Source organism: Acanthochromis polyacanthus, chromosome 7 (genome assembly GCF_021347895.1).
Source record: "Acanthochromis polyacanthus isolate Apoly-LR-REF ecotype Palm Island chromosome 7, KAUST_Apoly_ChrSc, whole genome shotgun sequence".
Taxonomy (NCBI): Eukaryota; Metazoa; Chordata; class Actinopteri; family Pomacentridae; genus Acanthochromis; species Acanthochromis polyacanthus.
In genome coordinates, this window is record NC_067119.1 from 41,290,336 (window position 1) to 41,308,338 (window position 18,003).

Below are 18,003 nucleotides of genomic sequence, written 5' to 3' on the forward strand. Positions count from 1 at the left end.
CCCTCCATCTCTTGTCCTTGTGCTCCTCTGCAGGGTGTGAACTGGTTTCACTGGAAGGGCCATGAGCACTCGATTGAGTTTGCTGAGATGAAGATTCGGCCATCGAACTTCAGAAACCTGGAGGGAAGGAGGAAACGATCATAGATAATCTGGAAAGTTCAGCCACCGTGAAACAACAACAACAACATTACTGCTACTATTCTGTCTGGACTCCCCGTAAACCACCTCAACTTCCACACCCACCCATCTTGCAGCGACCAAAGCCACTGCCAAGAGCCCTGCTGCCTCCACGCAAAACCAACACTCCTCCCCTCATCCAATCTGCTCAAAGATCAGCCTCGACTCCATGAACCTCTCCCCTCCCTCACACTTCCCCTGTGATACGGTTGTGCAAATGCTGCCAGTGCGGAAATCGATGTGCATGCTACAAACTGGACTTAATTCAAAGCCCACACAGATTCTGCTCACGCACCAAAGAGAGCAACTTCATCTCACCTGATTCTGATCCCGTCTCTTGTGTTGCAGCGTTCGTGGGGAGGCGTGAGTGCAGCTCAGGCAACATGCTGTGTACAGTCATTAGTACAGTTCCCTATTTCACATTTACACCATGTCTGGGGTTTACAGAAAAGACAGGCTGTTTATAGTACCACGTGGTCCTGTTTAGAACCAGGGCCTCTTTGCTAAAAGCGATATTTCAGCTGGGTTATCAGAGAAATTCTGTTGGTTGTACAACACTGTACAAGTATACATCTGACTTAAACATTTGAAAAGAGATGCTCCTCAGATGGCACTGCTCAGATATCTCCATCTAACTTGCCATTTGTTTGTCTTTGTGCAACTTAACTTGTCTCAGTGTCACTTTATTTCACCCCCATCCCTCCACACGAGCCAACATCAGAAGTGATAGCGATGGAAATGAAAAGAGAAAAAAAATCTATGGAAAAGTATTTTACCCTCCGCGTCCCATGTCCATGGCGATGTTTCCATTTTTGACGTGAGCCCTTGAAGGCGTCATGCTGCAGCCACAGTATTGTGTTTGAAAAAGCTACAGAGAAAAGAAATTTTGTTTTGTTTCTCAAATGAATCTGAGGCAGGACCTATTATTCAGTGTATAATGACATGCGGTGATTACATTTTTTGTTCTTACTTTTTGGAAAATGTGAATACAGTACGTATATGTGCAACTAGAGAATGTTATGTGATGCTCGAAACATTGAAAAAGGCCAACTCCAATTGAATTCCAGTTGTCATAGTAAGGTCTCTGTGCTTATGTTGATGAAATAGTGTTTGGACAGGCCAAAACTAGAGAACTAGTTACTGTTTCTCCCCCCCTGCCCTCCCCAGGACCCACCCACCTGCCCCACACCCTCCCTTCTCCCCCTCTGCTACAGCAGGATACTAAACCACTGACCTTCTAAAGAATGCCTGTGTAAATTAAGTTTGTTTTTATTGTTTTGTTTGTTTATAACTGGGTGAAAAACAGGTGTTTCTCTGTGAACTGTATTACAATAAAACAGTTTGTTTAAAAGTATGATTTTGACAAGTTGTTTCTTCACTCAGTGTCCACTTTCGAGATATTCTCCAGCTTTCAGTCATGTCTCATGGTCTTTGTCGGTGGATACACACACCACAGTTAAGTGATTTATTATAACAAGGAATTATGGTCATGTACAGCTGATAGGTGCTGACAATATCCATCCTCTATACACCGCTTAATCCTCATGCTAATGGATGCTAGTTTTCCAGTGGTGGCACAAACATAATAATGTAGAGAGCAGTTGAAATAAGTCCACCTGTGTTGAAATCAAAGATGTTTTTACTCGTAGAAACCCAGCTACACGTGTTCTTAAATCTTCTTGTTATGAGCAGATCAGTGACACTGACTACATGTCAAAATCCACACAGGTTCATGTCGTTTTTTCCTGTTGTTTACCTTTAGTTCTCATCTTGGTTAGGTTTAGACACCAAAACTGTGTGGTTAGGTTTAGGAAAATACTACGGTAAGGGTTAAAATACGACCCTCTCTTAACACTTTTGAAGTTTCTCTGACTTTTCTTAGCTAACAAGTTAACAAGTCCCCCCCCCCAATCTAACATATGATTGGTTGGGTGAACACTGACACATTTTTGTGATATCTATCTATCAATTATCTATAATTGTCTATTCCAGCTGATTGAAGGTGAAGGCAGGGTTCACCTGGACAGGTAACAGTCTGTCACAGGGCTACACATAGAGACAAACAATCACACTCACATTCACACCTACAGAGAATTTAGAATCACCAGTTAACCTCTAGTCCTTACTGGGTGATCATTACACAGGGTAGTGGCCACTTTCTTCTTCATCTGTTCCTGAATCAACCACTGTGCAGCACAAAGCTACACACAGCGATGACTCCTTCATCACTCCAAGTGTTGTCCTGCTAAGTTCAGCATCATGCTCATTAATTAAATACTTTACCATTTGGAGCGGTATCTCTGCAGTGACTGACCAGCAGTTTCCAACCAGCCACATGTACAGCTGATCTCTCACTAATAGCAGTTCACCACCAGCATCACCGATCTCCAAATGGATTCAGACAATTTAAGGCCAAAGCTGCTGACTGTGGACCTGCACATGATGGCTCTTTCCTCAGATTAAGCGAGAAATTTGTAATTCACATGATCATATTTAAATTTATTTTTATTACAATTATTCAGTATTAGATATTTTAAATTATTAGACTTAAATTCAAGTTTTTTATTGCAATTACTCAAAATAACTAATAATTAAAATTCAAATATAAATTCATAAAATACATTTTCTAGTGGCACGTATTTAGCTGAGGGTCAGATTTGGTAAGGGGATGAATACTTTGGGGCTTAACTGTATGTCTAACTTAAATAGTAATTATTTTCATGAGTAGTAGTAGATTGTCATATTCATATTATCCTTACTTATTATAATTTTATAACTTCATAAAAAAGCATATGAAAGATTTTGCAGCAGCGACCTATCACCCTTATTGTTGTTTTAATGTAAATTCTTAATCCTGTGCTTTAATCTAGCATACAATAGATTTATTTTGCTGAATCAGTTGGCGTTTTTAGTTGTTTCTCAGGCTGTTGTCTTGTCCAAGCATCCCTTAAAAAGAGGTCATTGTGTCTCAACGACATCGACCTAGTTAAATAAAGCCTGAATTAAAAAATAATAATAAAATAAACATCATTACTATTACTTTACTACTGATAAACCTACTACTGTCGTAATTAATTCCAGGTGACTCTGATAACCAGCAGTGATCTGAAGGCCCGCCCTCTGTCACCAGCCTGTCTACAATCCACCAATCAGACGCCTCTGTGTCTCTCGGTGATCCTCGGCACAGTCGGCTCCAGTCGGGCACAGTCGCCGTGCTGTCCAGAAATGTATTTCCTGGTTCCCTGCTGGAAGATATTCGTCCCGCTCCGTGTCGCACCGCAGGGAGCCATGGCGGAGGCCCGGTGCTCGGCCGAGGTGGAGGAATAGCGGAGCCCGACAGCGGAAGCGATGCGGACAACTTTGAGGTGGAGGTTGGTGAAGTTGTCCGTCACTTCAGCTGTTCTCGTCCTGTCCGCTCACCTCCTGCTGGGCTCCGGCAGCCGACACTCCACGGAGCCGCCCACGCTGTCCCCGGGGAGTACCGGCTCCTCTCCCCGGACTCCTACCGCTACCTGCTGAACCAGCCCGCCGTGTGCCGGGACAGGAGCCCCTTCCTGGTGTTCCTGGTTCCGGTGGGCCCTCAGCAGGCGGCAGCCCGGGAGGCCGTGAGGAGGACCTGGGGCGGCTCGGACCGGAACACCGTCACCCTGTTCTTCATGGGGCTCCCGGAGGGGGTCTGGGGTCTGCGGTCCAGGAGGAGCTGATGGAGGAGAGCAGGCAGCAGGCGGACATCATCCAGATGAACTTCGTGGATAGTTACCACAACCTGACCATCAAGACCGTGCTGATGATGCGGTGGCTGGCCACGCACTGCCCCGCAGCCTCCTACGCCATGAAGGTGGACGCGGACATCTTCGTCAACGTGTTCCAGCTGCTGGACCGGCTGAGGAGCTCCCCACGCCGGGGCTTCATCACCGGCTCGGTCATTCCGGGACGGCAGGCCGAGGAGGGACCCAGCAGCAAGTGGTACCTGTCCGAGGAGCTGTACCCCAAGGACAGCTTCCCTCCCTACGTGTCCGGGGCCGGGTACGTGTTCTCCTCCGAGCTGGCCTCCAGGATCTGCTGTGCCTCCAGGTCCGTCCGGGTCATCCCGCTGGAGGACGTGTATGTGGGCTTGTGCCTGCAGGTGCTGGGGGTCCGACCGGTGTACTCCTACAGCCTGCCCACCTTCAGGAACCTGTTCGAGATCCGCAACCTGCAGTACGACAGGTGCACCTTCAGCAGGCTGGTCCTGGTCAATGGGTTCAAGCCTCAGGAGCTGCTGCAGGCCTGGGAGGACTTCTCCAGAGGTCACCACAGCTGCTGACTGGTCCATATAGCTGCTGACCAGTTCAAACAGGAAAGGAAGCCATTAGAACCAAAGTCGTGTTTAGGGTTTGGAGAGAGCAGTTCTGCTGAAGTCAGGTCATCTCTGGAGATGAGGTCAACCAGCTGATTAGTTGATCAACAGAAACTTCTCAGCTGTTCTGATCATCAACTAGTCGCTCCTCTGGTGGTTTCTCCTGCAGTAATGCTCCATCAGATGTCTGAAACTGATCACACCGCGGGTTCTGAAGTGAAACTCTGCTTAGGAAAACATTTGTTCAATTCTAAATCTGTCAGACAAATTGCAGTTATATATTTGCCCCAAATTGCTCACTGGGTTTTCAGACTTTTGGTCAGATAAGAAGTCATTTGTCTCTTTGAAATGGACATTTACTACCTCCAGAAAACCACAGACGTTTAACAGGTAACAGCAGCTTTATTAAAAAAAGAAAAAGGTCGCTTTATAGAGATTTTTTAAAAAAAATGGAGTTATGATAGAAATATTATTATTGATAGTTGAAGTCATTTTGAAAGCAAAAGTCTGAAACGTTTGATGGATTCATTTTCTGAAATGTGACTGAATCTCACTGAGGGAAAGAATCTGCAGATGAATTGATAATTAAAATAAATGAAAGGTGCCTGATTTCAGGATAGAATTCTCTTTCCAACATAACGTACTTTAAATAGATCAAACAATGAATACAAAACTAATCTCAGCTGATTAATCAAATGCCAGAAAGGGAGAAAAGCCATGAGTTTCCCAGAGGTCGAGGTGACAGCTTCAACTGTTCTGTGCTATTAAAATCCAAACTTGTTTTTGGTTTTGGAATGAGTAATTAACAGAGAAAAGACTTGTTAGTTACAGCCCTGCTTGCATGAACCAATCACTGTGTTCTCCAAAGATCTGTCTTCACACACCACCGTTCAAAAGTCTGGGGCCTCTTAGAAATGTCCTTATTTTGTAAAATGAGGACTAATGGTGCTGAAAGGCTCACTGATGATTAGAAAACCCTTGTGCAGTTATGTTAGCACATGGATAAAAGTGTGTTTTCATGGGAAACATGGGATTGTCTGGATGACCCCAAACTCTGAACGGTAGTGTAGATGTATTTGCTTAGTTTCTACAAGTATTTCTGTGCCTCTAAACCACCTGTTAAGCCTCACACCGATAATTGGTCATTCATTTTCTGTATCTGAATAACCAGATTATACGTTCCAGTTAGGAAGCAATAGTCCTTTAACTCTTTAAGGAGTCTCTTTATTCTTGAGAAGTCGAGGTGTTGAGCTTCTTCCTGCTGCAGGTCTGACCTGCCACTTTCTGTTTTATACCAAAGACTTTTTGAAGAGTGTTCTTCACTTAGTGCCTGACGGGTTGAGGTCCATGTGCCTTTCCCCAGCAACATACTGGGCCTTATGCAAGAATGTTTTTCTCTCCTTTTAACTCTCTGACTTCCCTCTCTGAGTTTATGAGTCCACTCCAGGTTAGACTCACCACACTGTCTGAACCGGACGCTGTTAGAAGTTGCTGTTTGGGCCTGATGGGTTTAATCTGTTCATGATGTTTTGACAGTCCTAGACCACTCATGAGCTTCCTTCTTCCTGTAGAGACAGTCTGAAGGCCACGGATTCCTGTTCATCCACTGCTACGCTGCACTGAACTCCATATTTGTTTGAAGGAGTGGTTCTTGCATGAGACTCAGTATGATAAAAGATTTGAAATCTCAGCTGGCTTCATTGCACTGCTGCTTTTCGTTGTAAGCTAGACTTTGAACCAGAACCTGCAGCTTGTTAGTCGGGTTACTGTGCCTGTTCATGGACGGAATGAACCTCCTGACACTGTGCCTGTTCCTGTATGTGCTGTAGTTCCAGCTGACAGCCAGCAGGTGGTAGTATGGAGCTGTGCTGCAGATAGACCATCACCTTCAACAGTCATATTATGAAGGAAATAACTTTTTCTGTGTCCTGTGCACCAAAATGCCTCATAGATTTATACCTCGATAAAATGCTGGGTCTGCCTGTTCAGAAGCCTTCTTTTTCCTGGAGTAGGAAAACTTGCTGTTGCTGTTTTATTATTGCTGCAATCACTACAGCTGCTGCTCCCGTAGTTTCACTGGAGAGTTTTATGCTGGAATAAAATGCTGTTTTCAGACTCAATAAAAGCCTTGGAAAAATATTGAACACATGCTTTTTGTTTCCTCTGGCCATGAGTGAATATTTAGAGATGGATTTGTTAAATAGACGGTCACACAGTACATGGAACAGACTAAAAATCATTCAAAAAAGAGAAAATCTGAGTTCAAAAACGAAATATACAGAATGCATTTTTTTAGTAGTATGCAAAATGAAACCTGGGATATGACATATATGGAAGTAAAACACTATTATTTCAATATAAAATACACTGCTGCATTCAGAAGTATTATCAGAAATCAAGTAATGATTATATTTTTGCAGTTTCTTGCTCTGATAAATGGTAGAAGTTTGATGATCTTATAAAACACAACACGCCTTTGGTTATCTGGGCCTCTAAGGTTAACACCCTCTGTGATAAATACATAAAATCTGATTCTATCTATCTATCTATCTATCTATCTATCTATCTATCTATCTATCTATCTATCTATCTATCTTCATAGTATATCTATAGAGATATAATACTATACTACTACAATCCAAAAAGTTATAAAGAAAAGTCCAGGCTCAGCCAGGCAGTGTTTCCTAGCAACCCCACATCACAGAGCATCACCTGGGTCAATCTATCATTGAGGAACTTTTGAAGTCCATGGGATATATCTTGCAAAAAGTTTTATTAAAAGTGAAAAAAACAATGTTTTTATATTCATTATGATCATGTCTTTACAAATTCCATAATTATTTATAATGAAAACAATCCCTTATTAATAAAAAATGAGTGGATATCACTAAAATGTCAACTAAATAACCGTCTGAATTTAATAACAGCCACCTTCTAATGAGCTAAACAATAATAAAATGAGTTTATTCAAAAATGATTTTGATTGTGTTCTTTTTTACTAAGTTGACATAATCATGACAGATATTTCTTTTTTGGCAATATATCACATTTTGTATGGAAAATAATTTGTATCTGTGTCCGAGAAATCACTTTCTACTAAGTTCCCCGTTACAGAAACACCTCTCCAGGAAGTGTGTTAATTCCAGATCACATGACCTGCTCCACATGATGTCATTTCCTCCTGAAGAAAAGACTGGAAGACTCCAGGGCTTTGTGACTTATTTAATATAAAGTAGTCAACAGGTTTACTACAATGTCTTTGGAAATAATTTTTAATTTCAATTTTACTCAGTTGTATATGTAATATTTAGAAGAATCTTTCTCTAAAATGCCATGTGGTGTTAGGTTACAGACGGCCGTGTTGGTTTTAGGCCTGAAAACAGCAAAAATGTGAACTGTGATACAGAAAGTCCCATAATTATATATTGACCCACCTAGGCCTGAGGAGGCACCCAGGATGTGGGGGAAAAAGAGTGTCACTGGGGCAGAACACAGAATGTAAGCTGACACACTGAGCTCATGTCATCATTCTTTAGAGCAGATCCCAGTCCAGCTGGTTAGACCAGATCTGATTAGAGCTTACAATAACTGCAAACATCCATGTGGTTGTACAGGGCCTTTAACCTACAACAACCATCATATTTTCTGTGCTGCCTGCATGTTTTGGATGGAAAATCACAGACATAAAATGTCAGATAAATACAGTGGAGTACAACGTTTCACTTTGCATGAAAATATTTAGTACAGTGTTGAATCAGATAAAATACCTCAGGTTGAAGTACAGGGAACTAAAAATGTAGTTAGGTGTAGTACTTGAATAAATGTATTTTGATACTTACCACCATTCCACCACAATAAAATCTTTCTAAGCCTAACTGGAAGGGTTGTATATGAGAATATCCTCTACTCAAGGTCTGTTTCATGTCAGTCATGTCATGTCTTGATTTTTTTGTTGTTTGCTAACCCTACTCTAATCACAGTAACAGGCTTGCTAATCCATGCTAATGTGATCTTTTTCTCAGCAGTAGAAGCTAGATATTTAGCTAGCTGTTACTGCTGACCACTGATGGAAAACAGTCCAAAGAATGAGTCTGATCCTGATAATATGAGGTAGAGTGAGACATTCAGTCAAGGCTGACAATGGATGAAAAGATGGAAAATAGAAGAGAGGACATAGCTTTGTTCTACACATTCTTTAAGAACACTATTTGATGATGTAAACGACAAAAAAAAAAAAAACACAAAATGATAAAAACAAGACACAAAACAACAAACCGTCATCAAGTGGTTCTGCTAACATGTTGTGGGACATGTGCCATGTATATAATTATCCATCCATCCATTCTCTATACACCGCTTTATCCTCACTAGGGTCAGGGGGGGTGCTGGAGTCTATCCCAGCTGACTTGGGTGAAGGCAGGGGACACCCTGGACAGGTCACCAGTCTGTCACAGGGCTACATATACAGACACACAATCACACTCACATTCACACCTACGGACAATTTAGAGTAACCAATTAACCTCAGCATATTTTTGGACTGTGGGAGGAAGCTGGAGTACCCGGAGAAAACCCACGCATGTACAGGGAGAACATGCAAACTCCATGCAGAAAGATCCCAGGCCCAGGCCGGGATTTGAACCGGGGATCTTCTTGCTGCAAGGCCAAAGTGCTAACCACTAGACCACTGTGCAGCCCTAAGTATAATTATTATTATTATTTAAAACATTATGTTTATTTAAAAAATCCACAACCAAAGAAAGGAGATTTAAATGTAATTTTAACTGTTTTGTTAGAAATTCAGTTTGGTCATCAGGTGGTGGGACAAGAGAAAAATGGCATCTTAGAGGAACTCCATTTATTTGGTATTTAAAATATTTTCAAACACTGTTGTCTCATTTTTTTAGATTTGGTTTCAGGACAAGAAGATTTACACAACAAGTACATGTGCTGGCATTTTGTACATATGGATTATTTGAAATTTGATGTAAAATGTCCTCCAGTTCCGTTCCATGCTGTGTAATGTCTGCAGCAGCTGAAGCTTCATGGATCTCCAGTGGCTGAGCGTCAGCAGATGGCAGCCTCACATCAAACCTGCAGCTCTTCTCCTGCCTCTGAGAGAGCAGAAATCCAGACAGATCTCTGAGGGTGGAGAAGACCGATGCATGTTGTGCCAGTCTTTGGCTCTTTATCAAAAATCTGATCAACCCTTTAAGAAAACACAACACACCCTCCTGTTGTGGTGCTGATACTCCTCAGCGTTGAGCAACATGGCTGAGAACAAGCCGAGTGAATCCACATTAAATGTGTCAAAACACTATCAAACTGTCCACATTGAACTCAAATATCTGGGTGTGCTTTTAAAGATTTCCTTTCTCAAAGCTGCATTAACTGATGTTTGCCACTTAGGGGCAGCAGGACAAGCTTTACGCACAATATTGACATATTAATAATGTAGTAATGGCTAATTAGTTACAAAGTAGTTCTTATTTCCACCTCCAGCTAGTGAATGTATATTTAATATGCACTCTCTTTTAGCCCTGTTTTGGTCTCTACCACCTGATATTTGCTGATAACAGTAGAGAGAATAGTGTTTGACAATTCAAGGCAGAACTGTGATTATAATAATACATGTATAATGTGGAGATTCAGATTAATTGAAATGGAATTAGCTTCCAGCAAGCCACATGTTTAAAGACCTTTGATTACACTACCGTTAAAAAGTTTGGGGTCATCCAGACAATTCCATGTTTTCCATGAAAACTCCCACTTTTATCCATGTGCTAACATAACTGCACAAGGGTTTTCTAATCATCAATGAGCCTTTCAGCACCATTAGCTAACACAATGTAGCATTAGAACACAGGAGTGATGGTTGCTGGAAATGTTCCTCTGTACCCCTATGGAGATATTCCATTAAAAACCAGACGTTTACATCTACAATAGTCATTTACCACATTAATAATATCTACACTGGATTTATCATTCATTTAATGGTATCTTCATTTGAAAAAAAGTTTTTCTTTCAAAAATAAATACATTTCTAAGTGAGCCCAGACTTTTGAACGGTGGTTTAAACAGAATGAGCTTTTTTCAGTCACAGTTGAAGCTGGATGACTGTTTGTCAGCTGATCAATGTTACACAGCATTCACTTGTAAAGCTGGCATATAAAAAAGTCAGAAACAGTTGTTAAAGTTTGCTTTATTAATTATTGATACAAATAATTCAAATTTTAATTCCATAAACACACCAGGCCCACATGCTTAGTACAGACATCACACCATGTCCATCCAGCCTTTAGTTTTTTTTCACTACAGGTTCTGTGTCCGTCATGTGTTGTTCAGCAGTTTGTACCGGCTGTTTCCAGAACTCTTGAAAGTAGATTTTGGCCCGTGGGTCACGTTTGACACCCCTGCTCTAACAGGTTTCCCTGGTGGTTGTGTGGGGGCAGACTGTGGCCATCCACAGCCACTGCCTGGCTTCATCCCTGTTCCTGCTGCCTGGCTAAGGTTTCTGAATTCAGCAGTGTTAGTTTTAGTAAGGAATGCTGCTGTACTGATGCCTCTGTCCATAAAGCAGTGATCATCAACTGGCGGCCCGCCGAACCGTCCAATCCGACCCGCGACTGGATTCCAAAATTGTGAGGATCAAAGAGAAAATATCATGTGGTCCACACTATTAAAGCAGTCAGTCCAGTCATTATTAAAGGATCTGTTTTCCACATCAACTTTTCGTTTCGTGGCCTTAGAGAGTGCCATTTTACCCGTGTTAAGAGGCCTTTTCCTGTCACTTCTGCGGTGTTTCTTTTTCAAGTGCTCTGTGAATAAAGTTGACTTGAGATGAGGCAAAATATCTCTATCACTCCTAGTGGTTGACTGTGGTACAGGTGATAGGAGCACTGACTCATAAAGGCTAAAAATGCCTTCAGTTTTGTAATGAAATGGAAAAAATATAAAAAATAAACATCAAATAATAATGTTATGCCAAAATTCGATTTTTATCTAATTTTTGTTTGAGGGTCCGGCCCCCAAAGTGACTGTCTGGTAAAATTCTGGCCCTCTGGCAAATATAGTTGGTGACCCCTGCCATAAAGGCTGATGTGGTGTCATCAGGTATGGTTGTATACACTGCATAGAACTGGTCTGAAACAAATCTGACTAAACTGTTTGCCTGTTCTGTTCCTCTTCCCGTTTCAGCACCTAAAGCTGTATCCTATCTCCACCGAGTGTCCGTTTGTCTGGTGTTTGTGTGTCGTCTGTTCAAGTCTATTCATTTCCCACACTGACTGAGTGGGTGTTAATGCTCTGGGCCAGCGCTCAGCATTGTTCAAAACACTCCCACCTCTGTGCTGTTTCTAGATAATACTGATCAGCACAAACAACTGGGACTCCATTTCATACAGTGTTTTAGAGCAGCGTAAAGAGTGTGAAGACTCTGTCCTGAAGGTCCTTTAAAAGGTTTGATTTGAAGCTGCATCGTTGACTGAATAAAGCAGCTGAAATCTGTCAAGAACAAAAAATAAATAAATCACTGTGAAAATGTGCATCAGTTTAGAGAACGGGTCGGTCGTTTGAACGGCTCTTTTAACTGAACAAGGAGAACCAGCTCAAGTCGTTCATATGTGCAAATTGCCCACGCTTTCTTCATGTGTCACATGTGGTCCCATGAGTCTGAGCTGCCTTCAGTGAAGGACGAATAATGACATCTCTGAGTCTGAGCTGTCCACAGCAGCTCCATTAATGAGAACGCAGCTCTGTATGCAGCTGACTTAGAGGAGGAGTCTGACTGACTGGAGACTGAAGTAGGAGGTACTAGCAACAACAAAAAAACATAAAATGAGCCAGTCAAAGGCAACAAAGCAGCAGATTTCATATTCCATACATTATATGTTTTCTGTATTGTTAAAATGTTCCTGTGTGGAAACTTTTACAGTAAAATTGTTTTGTATGGAAGTTATCTGTAGCCTTCATAGTTTTTATTGAACCTCTGGAACCGGTGGCTTCTCTTCTCTGTGCTGTGTTAATTCAGTTGAAACATAGATCTTTTTTTGGATGCAATCTCTGTTTATTACAGCCCTTTACAGTCGATTAAAAAAGACACACAAAATCTTCTGTCACACAAGACTTGTCCTCCTCCAGAAAATATATAATATATAATATTATTAGATTGGGGAAGTGAATTTATAAGTATAATTACATGACATTAAAACACACAATTACAGCTGCACAATCTGGCTGACCTCGCTCTCAGAACACAAACAAAAGGGGAGAGATAAGAAAAAAATGTATTTATAGGACGGCGTGGGATGGCTAAAAGTGTCTGTAGGATACAGGAACCCCCAGTGAAGGTTCCACACAACAGCCTAGAGACAGACCAAACTGTATGCAATTACAACAACAAACATAACAAAAAAAAGAAAAGCACTCAGAGAGCAGTACTCCTCCAACGCTGCTCACTCCTTATATCATTTCTGATGGATAAGTTCTGATAAATGCTCAGTGGTGGATTTGTCGTGGGATCACAATCAGCTGATGTAGTGTTCACTTCTTGTCATGGTTACAGTGACACCGTGCCGCTATCTGGCAATGATACAGAAATCTTTAACAAATCTCTACATTCAGCCAAAATTATTAGAAATGTGTCCAGAACTTGCTCAGCAGATCCTCCTCTACTGTTCACAATCTGTCTAAAATGAATTAAACGTCTAGGATGTTCCAGAAATGACTAAAAACAAAAAAATCACATCCAGAATGTCTCATAAAATAAGTGCATTCTTAAACTGTTGCTAAAATTGGTCAGAAATGATCCAAAATATGTTCCAAATTTGCTCAAATTTGTTCAGAACTTGCTAAAAAAATCCTCCTTAACTTCACAACCCATCCAAAGTAAGCTGATTGTCTAGGGTGGCTTAGAAAGGTTAGAAAAATTACGGAAAATGGGTCAAAAAAATGTTTAAAATGTGTCTTTAGAATCAGGTCACAGTTACAATTTTATAAACAATCATGATTGTGATACAGTGACCGCTATCTGGCAATGATACTGACATCTTTAACTAATCCATGGATCCAGACTATAAGCTGCATCACTGCCAGAATCTGATCACTGGGTCCTTGTGTCATTTCTGACCTTCCCTGAAAATTTCATCCAAATCTGTTTTTGAGTGATGTTGCTGACAGACAGACAGACAGACAGACAGACAGACAGACAGACAGACAGACAGACACACAGACAGACAGACAGACAGACAGACAGACAGACAGACAGAGATTGTCATCGCTACTTGGTGGACAAATAAAGGAACAACAAAATAAAATGTATATGGTATATTATATATTACTAATACAGTAAAACAATTAACCACTGACCCTGTTCCACCACTAAGGTTTTTAGATGATCTCACTGTCAGAGCATGGGGAAATGGCGCCACCTTGTGGAATGTTTACAAATAAATTCTAATCAGTATTTCAGAATAATTCCCATCAGCAGAGTGGAATACTGATGGGATGTGTCAGTTTGAATTATTCTGATCCATATCTTATAACTGTTACCAGTGATTGTTTCCTTCATAAAGTTCTAAAATAAATGAATTTAACATCGAGCCAGTCTTCTGAAAAGAACGGTTCCCTTCACAGAGCCATGAGTCCTATCTCCATCAGCTCCACGCTGTCCTCCCGGTGTGTCCACGCTGTCCTCCCGGTGTCTCCACGCCGTCCCAGCCTGCTGCTCTCTGGTCGTGGGTGGAGTTAATCCACCAACGAGCTGCTGAGGCTGGTTCCTAAGACAACACAGGAAACATGCATTTGCATGAGAGAGGCTCGTTCCAGCAGCACTGAGCTGAATGTGTGCAGATCCAGGCAGGAGAGAGGAAACGGTCCGGTCTGACTGCACCGATCAGGATTTATGATGCTCAGCTCCTCTCCGCTCCTTTAAACCGAGCCGTTGGAGAAGCTGCTGGACCTCAGTAAGTACATTATGGGGTGTATTGTTGTTGTTGTCGGGTTTAATAACTGCTAGAAAGCTGAAGCACGTTAGAAACAATGCCGGGAGTGGAGTCAAACTTCCTAGTGAGGCAGCGGTTCCCAAGCTGGGGCTCGGGACCCCAAACTTGGTCCCAGAATAAATATGAGGGTCATTCCAGAACTGGAGGAGATTTGGACTTCAAAACGTTTTGTTGTTGTTTTTAAAAACCCTTCTCTTTTACAGTTTTCTGCTCCATATTGATCAATTATAGGCGCTGATTGGTTCAGCTTCCACATCAATGGTAGCATTTTTAATCCATGTTTTATGTGTTGTTTGCTAACCCTACTCTAATCACAGTAACAGGGTTGCTAATCCATGCTAACGTGATCTTTTTCTGAGCAGTAGAAGCTAGATATTTAGCTAGCTGTTACTGCTGACCACTGATGGAAAACAGTCCAAAGAATGAGTCTGATCCTGATAATATGAGGTAGAGTGAGACATCAAGGCTGACAATGGATGGAAAGATGGAAAATAGAAGAGAGGACATAGCTTTGCTCTACCCATTTTTTTAGGAAAATTGTTTCATGATGTAAATGACAAAACAAGACACAAAATAACAGAAACGAGACACAAAATGACAAAAAATAAGACACAAAATGATAAAAACAAGATTGAGAACAACAAAGGTGTCATCAACAGTTTATGCTAACGTGTTGTGGGACACATTCCATGCTTAATAATGATCTTAAATATTATGTTGATTATGGAAATGTTTCCACAATTACATGAATGAATGACATGAATGAAAAAATAAAATAAAAAACAGGATTTAAATTTAATTTTAACTGTTTTATAGAGATTCAGTTTGGTCATCAGAGGGTGGGACAAGAGAAAAATGGTATTTTAGGGGAACTCCAGACTTATTTGGTTTTTAAAAATATTTTCCAACATACTTTTATCCTAGTTTTTTTTTTCTACATTTGGTCTCAGGACAAGAACATTGACACGAGAAATGCACGTTTTAGTACTTTGTATGTGGATTACTATGCTGCCAAGGAATGGCCAAGCTATGTGACAATTGGCATACGTTTGTCCATCACGTGATCTAAATATGTAACGGGCCTCGGGAATTGATGGGACTCAGAAACACCTCCACAGTTTAATCAGTTGTTCCTTGGATCATTTCTGATGGATAAGTCCTGATAAGTCCTCAGAGGTGGACTTGTAGTAGGATCACAATCAGCTGATGTAGTGTTCACTGGTTGTCATGGTTACAGTGACACATGCTGCTATCTGGCAATGATACAGAAATCTTTAACTAATCCAGACTATAAGCTGCATCACTGCCAAAATCTGATCACTTGGTCCTTGTGTCATTTCTGACCTTCCCTAAAAATTTCATCCAAATCTGTTAATCCATTTTTGAGTAATGTTGCTGACAGACAGACAAACAGACAAACAGAACATAGCTCCACCGCGTTCCTTGGTGGAATAAAAATGCCACCATTGATGTGGAAGCTGAGCCAATCAAGCCTTTGATCGTTTATTAGCTATTATTGATGAATATGGAGCAGAAAACTGTAAAATAGAAGGTTTATGTTTCAAACATTTTGAAGCCCAAATGTCCTCCAGTTCTGGAATGACCCGTAAAATCGTCCCCTAATCTCAGTTCTGTGCAGCTGTTTAGCTTCTTTACACTCTTGAGCCTCGCTGCTCTCTGTTTTCTGCAGGCAGCTTTTTTAAAAATTATTTTATTTTATTTTTGTTTTTAACAACAAAACATTTAAAATCCACTTTCTCTCGGGAGTTTGTGGAGGCAGAGCAGAGCTAAAAGCAGAGTGGATAATGGACTTGGGTTTGTGAGCATCAGGAATGTAAAAATAGGAAAGTCTTTCCTAACATGTTCCTTCAGTCAGTGTGGAGCTACAGCTGTGGTTAGTGCACATAAATGTCACCAACACAGCCTTAATGTATGATCAACAGAACACACATGGAGCTGGAAAACATTCAAGAACAGACAAAGACCTAGTTTCTTGAAATTGAGTTTCACTTTCAGCATGAGTGTCAGTGTGTTTGCTTTTCAGGCTGTTTTTGTATTTATTAGTCCTTGTAAAATCGTTGTAGCTGTACCTCTGCAGGCCTCTTTAGTTCTGCTGCTCTCTGCTCATGCTGAGGCCATAAAGTGTGATGAGGTCAGACAGGTTGGGGACCACTGTCACAGGGCTGGAAAAAAATAGATCTGTGTCGCTCGGTTCAGCAGAGCACCGAGATTCATTTCACTGAATCCTGAGCATTTCAACCAGGAAGCAGTTAGTCTGTAGCTCTGAGGCCTTTAAAGGCACCGTTATTTTTTTTTTTTTTTTTACCATTCATGCCTCCAGTTTCAGCTGTCTCCTCGTCCCATGTCCTGTCCAGAGTAGTCCTGCTGAAACCTGAGCCTCACGTCTGCATGTTGGTTTTAAATGTTGCTTTCCTGTCAGTCCCACATGTTGTTTCTGTGGAAAGTCCTGTGTGTTCTGTTGCTCATTTGTTGTTGCATGTATGTGGTTCCTCCTCAGTTTCTGCAGAGACCTCTGGCTTTGTTCCACCACCCACAAGATGCATATGAATAGCTTATTAAATCAATGGAGTAAGTACTGAGATATTCAAATGCTTTTCACTTTTGTGCCTTCATATTGTCTTTTGTTTTCCATGTTTCAATGCAAAGACTTCACAGCTATCTGAGTGAAGTGAGAAACCACAGCTGTGTCTCCTGATGTCGCAGCGCTGCGTTGCTTCATGTCGCTACAGCCACATCCTCTGCAGCATTTGCCCGTGTTTCGGGTGAACTAGAACTCTAAGCAGGTGTATCGGCTGTGTTGTAATTGTGTTTAGCTCGGCATTGTTCTGAAATAGAAGGAGTTTTGCTCAGCATCCAGCCCGTCTAAACGTGTCCAAAGGCGGTACGTCAGAGAAGTGTCCTGTTACCTGCCTCCATGTTCCACACATCCTCTACAGCTGCAGGCCTTCCTTCTTCTCCACCTCTCACTGATGCCTTCTAGTCGGGGTGCAACAAACAGATGCAAAATTACCAGAACTCAACTCATCTTTATGAAATGATGAGTTTTTATTGGGAACACTTTCACTGATACACGCTCTAAATTTTTTTTCTAGTCGGTTTTCAGTTCTTATTTTTCCAGATGTTTCTTGTATTTCTCGTCGTGGTTTTCATGTGTTTTTCTCTGAATGTGACGGAGCTGTTGTCTGCAGTCGTAGTCTCACCTTTCATCCGGTCACGTGGCTCTGACTCCAAAGATAAAGTAAATTCATGAACAGCAGATACTTCACTGACTGCTCTTGTTGGTTGTGGTGATGCCTGCGCTCTGCCTTCGTGTTGCTCTGGTGATGCTACGCCTTCTAATGCAAGTACAGCTCATCAGTCAGGACCGGAGGTTTAAACACAGCTGAATGCTTAGCTAGAAATGCACTGGAGGGAAATGGACTAGAGGTGGCTGGCATGTAGAAATACCTGGGTGTCGCTTTCAGA

General features: G+C 41.5%; 3 protein-coding genes across 4 annotated transcripts in view; all 3 read left to right on the forward strand.

The window, feature by feature from the left end:
• LOC110957541 (tenascin-like) overlaps window positions 1-1,531 on the forward strand; it is a 61,275-nt gene extending 59,744 nt beyond the window's left edge. Inside the window, 1 exon segment of the mRNA XM_022203597.2 lies at window positions 34-1,531. Within this exon segment, the coding sequence (XP_022059289.2) occupies window positions 34-144 (111 nt within the window). The 3' untranslated portion in view covers window positions 145-1,531.
• A 1,869-nt stretch (window positions 1,532-3,400) lies between these two features.
• Window positions 3,401-6,444, forward strand: b3galt8 (beta-1,3-galactosyltransferase 8). Its single transcript, XM_051951377.1, is given in 3 exon segments — window positions 3,401-3,645; window positions 3,648-3,849; window positions 3,852-6,444. Coding segments are annotated over 3 exon segments (954 nt in total). The 5' UTR covers window positions 3,401-3,525; the 3' UTR covers window positions 4,484-6,444.
• Window positions 6,445-14,031: 7,587 nt separating this feature from the next.
• Window positions 14,032-18,003, forward strand: part of zgc:162952 (PKc_LIMK_like_unk domain-containing protein) — a 52,262-nt gene continuing 48,290 nt past the window's right edge. The window contains exons 1-2 of one of the 2 annotated variants that reach the window (XM_022203600.2): window positions 14,032-14,478; window positions 17,036-17,106. In XM_022203600.2, coding sequence (XP_022059292.1) covers window positions 17,076-17,106 — 31 coding nt within the window. In that variant the 5' untranslated portion in view covers window positions 14,032-14,478; window positions 17,036-17,075. The remainder of the gene's footprint in view (window positions 14,479-17,035; window positions 17,107-18,003) is intronic. The other variant, XM_022203601.2, reaches the window with a different exon arrangement.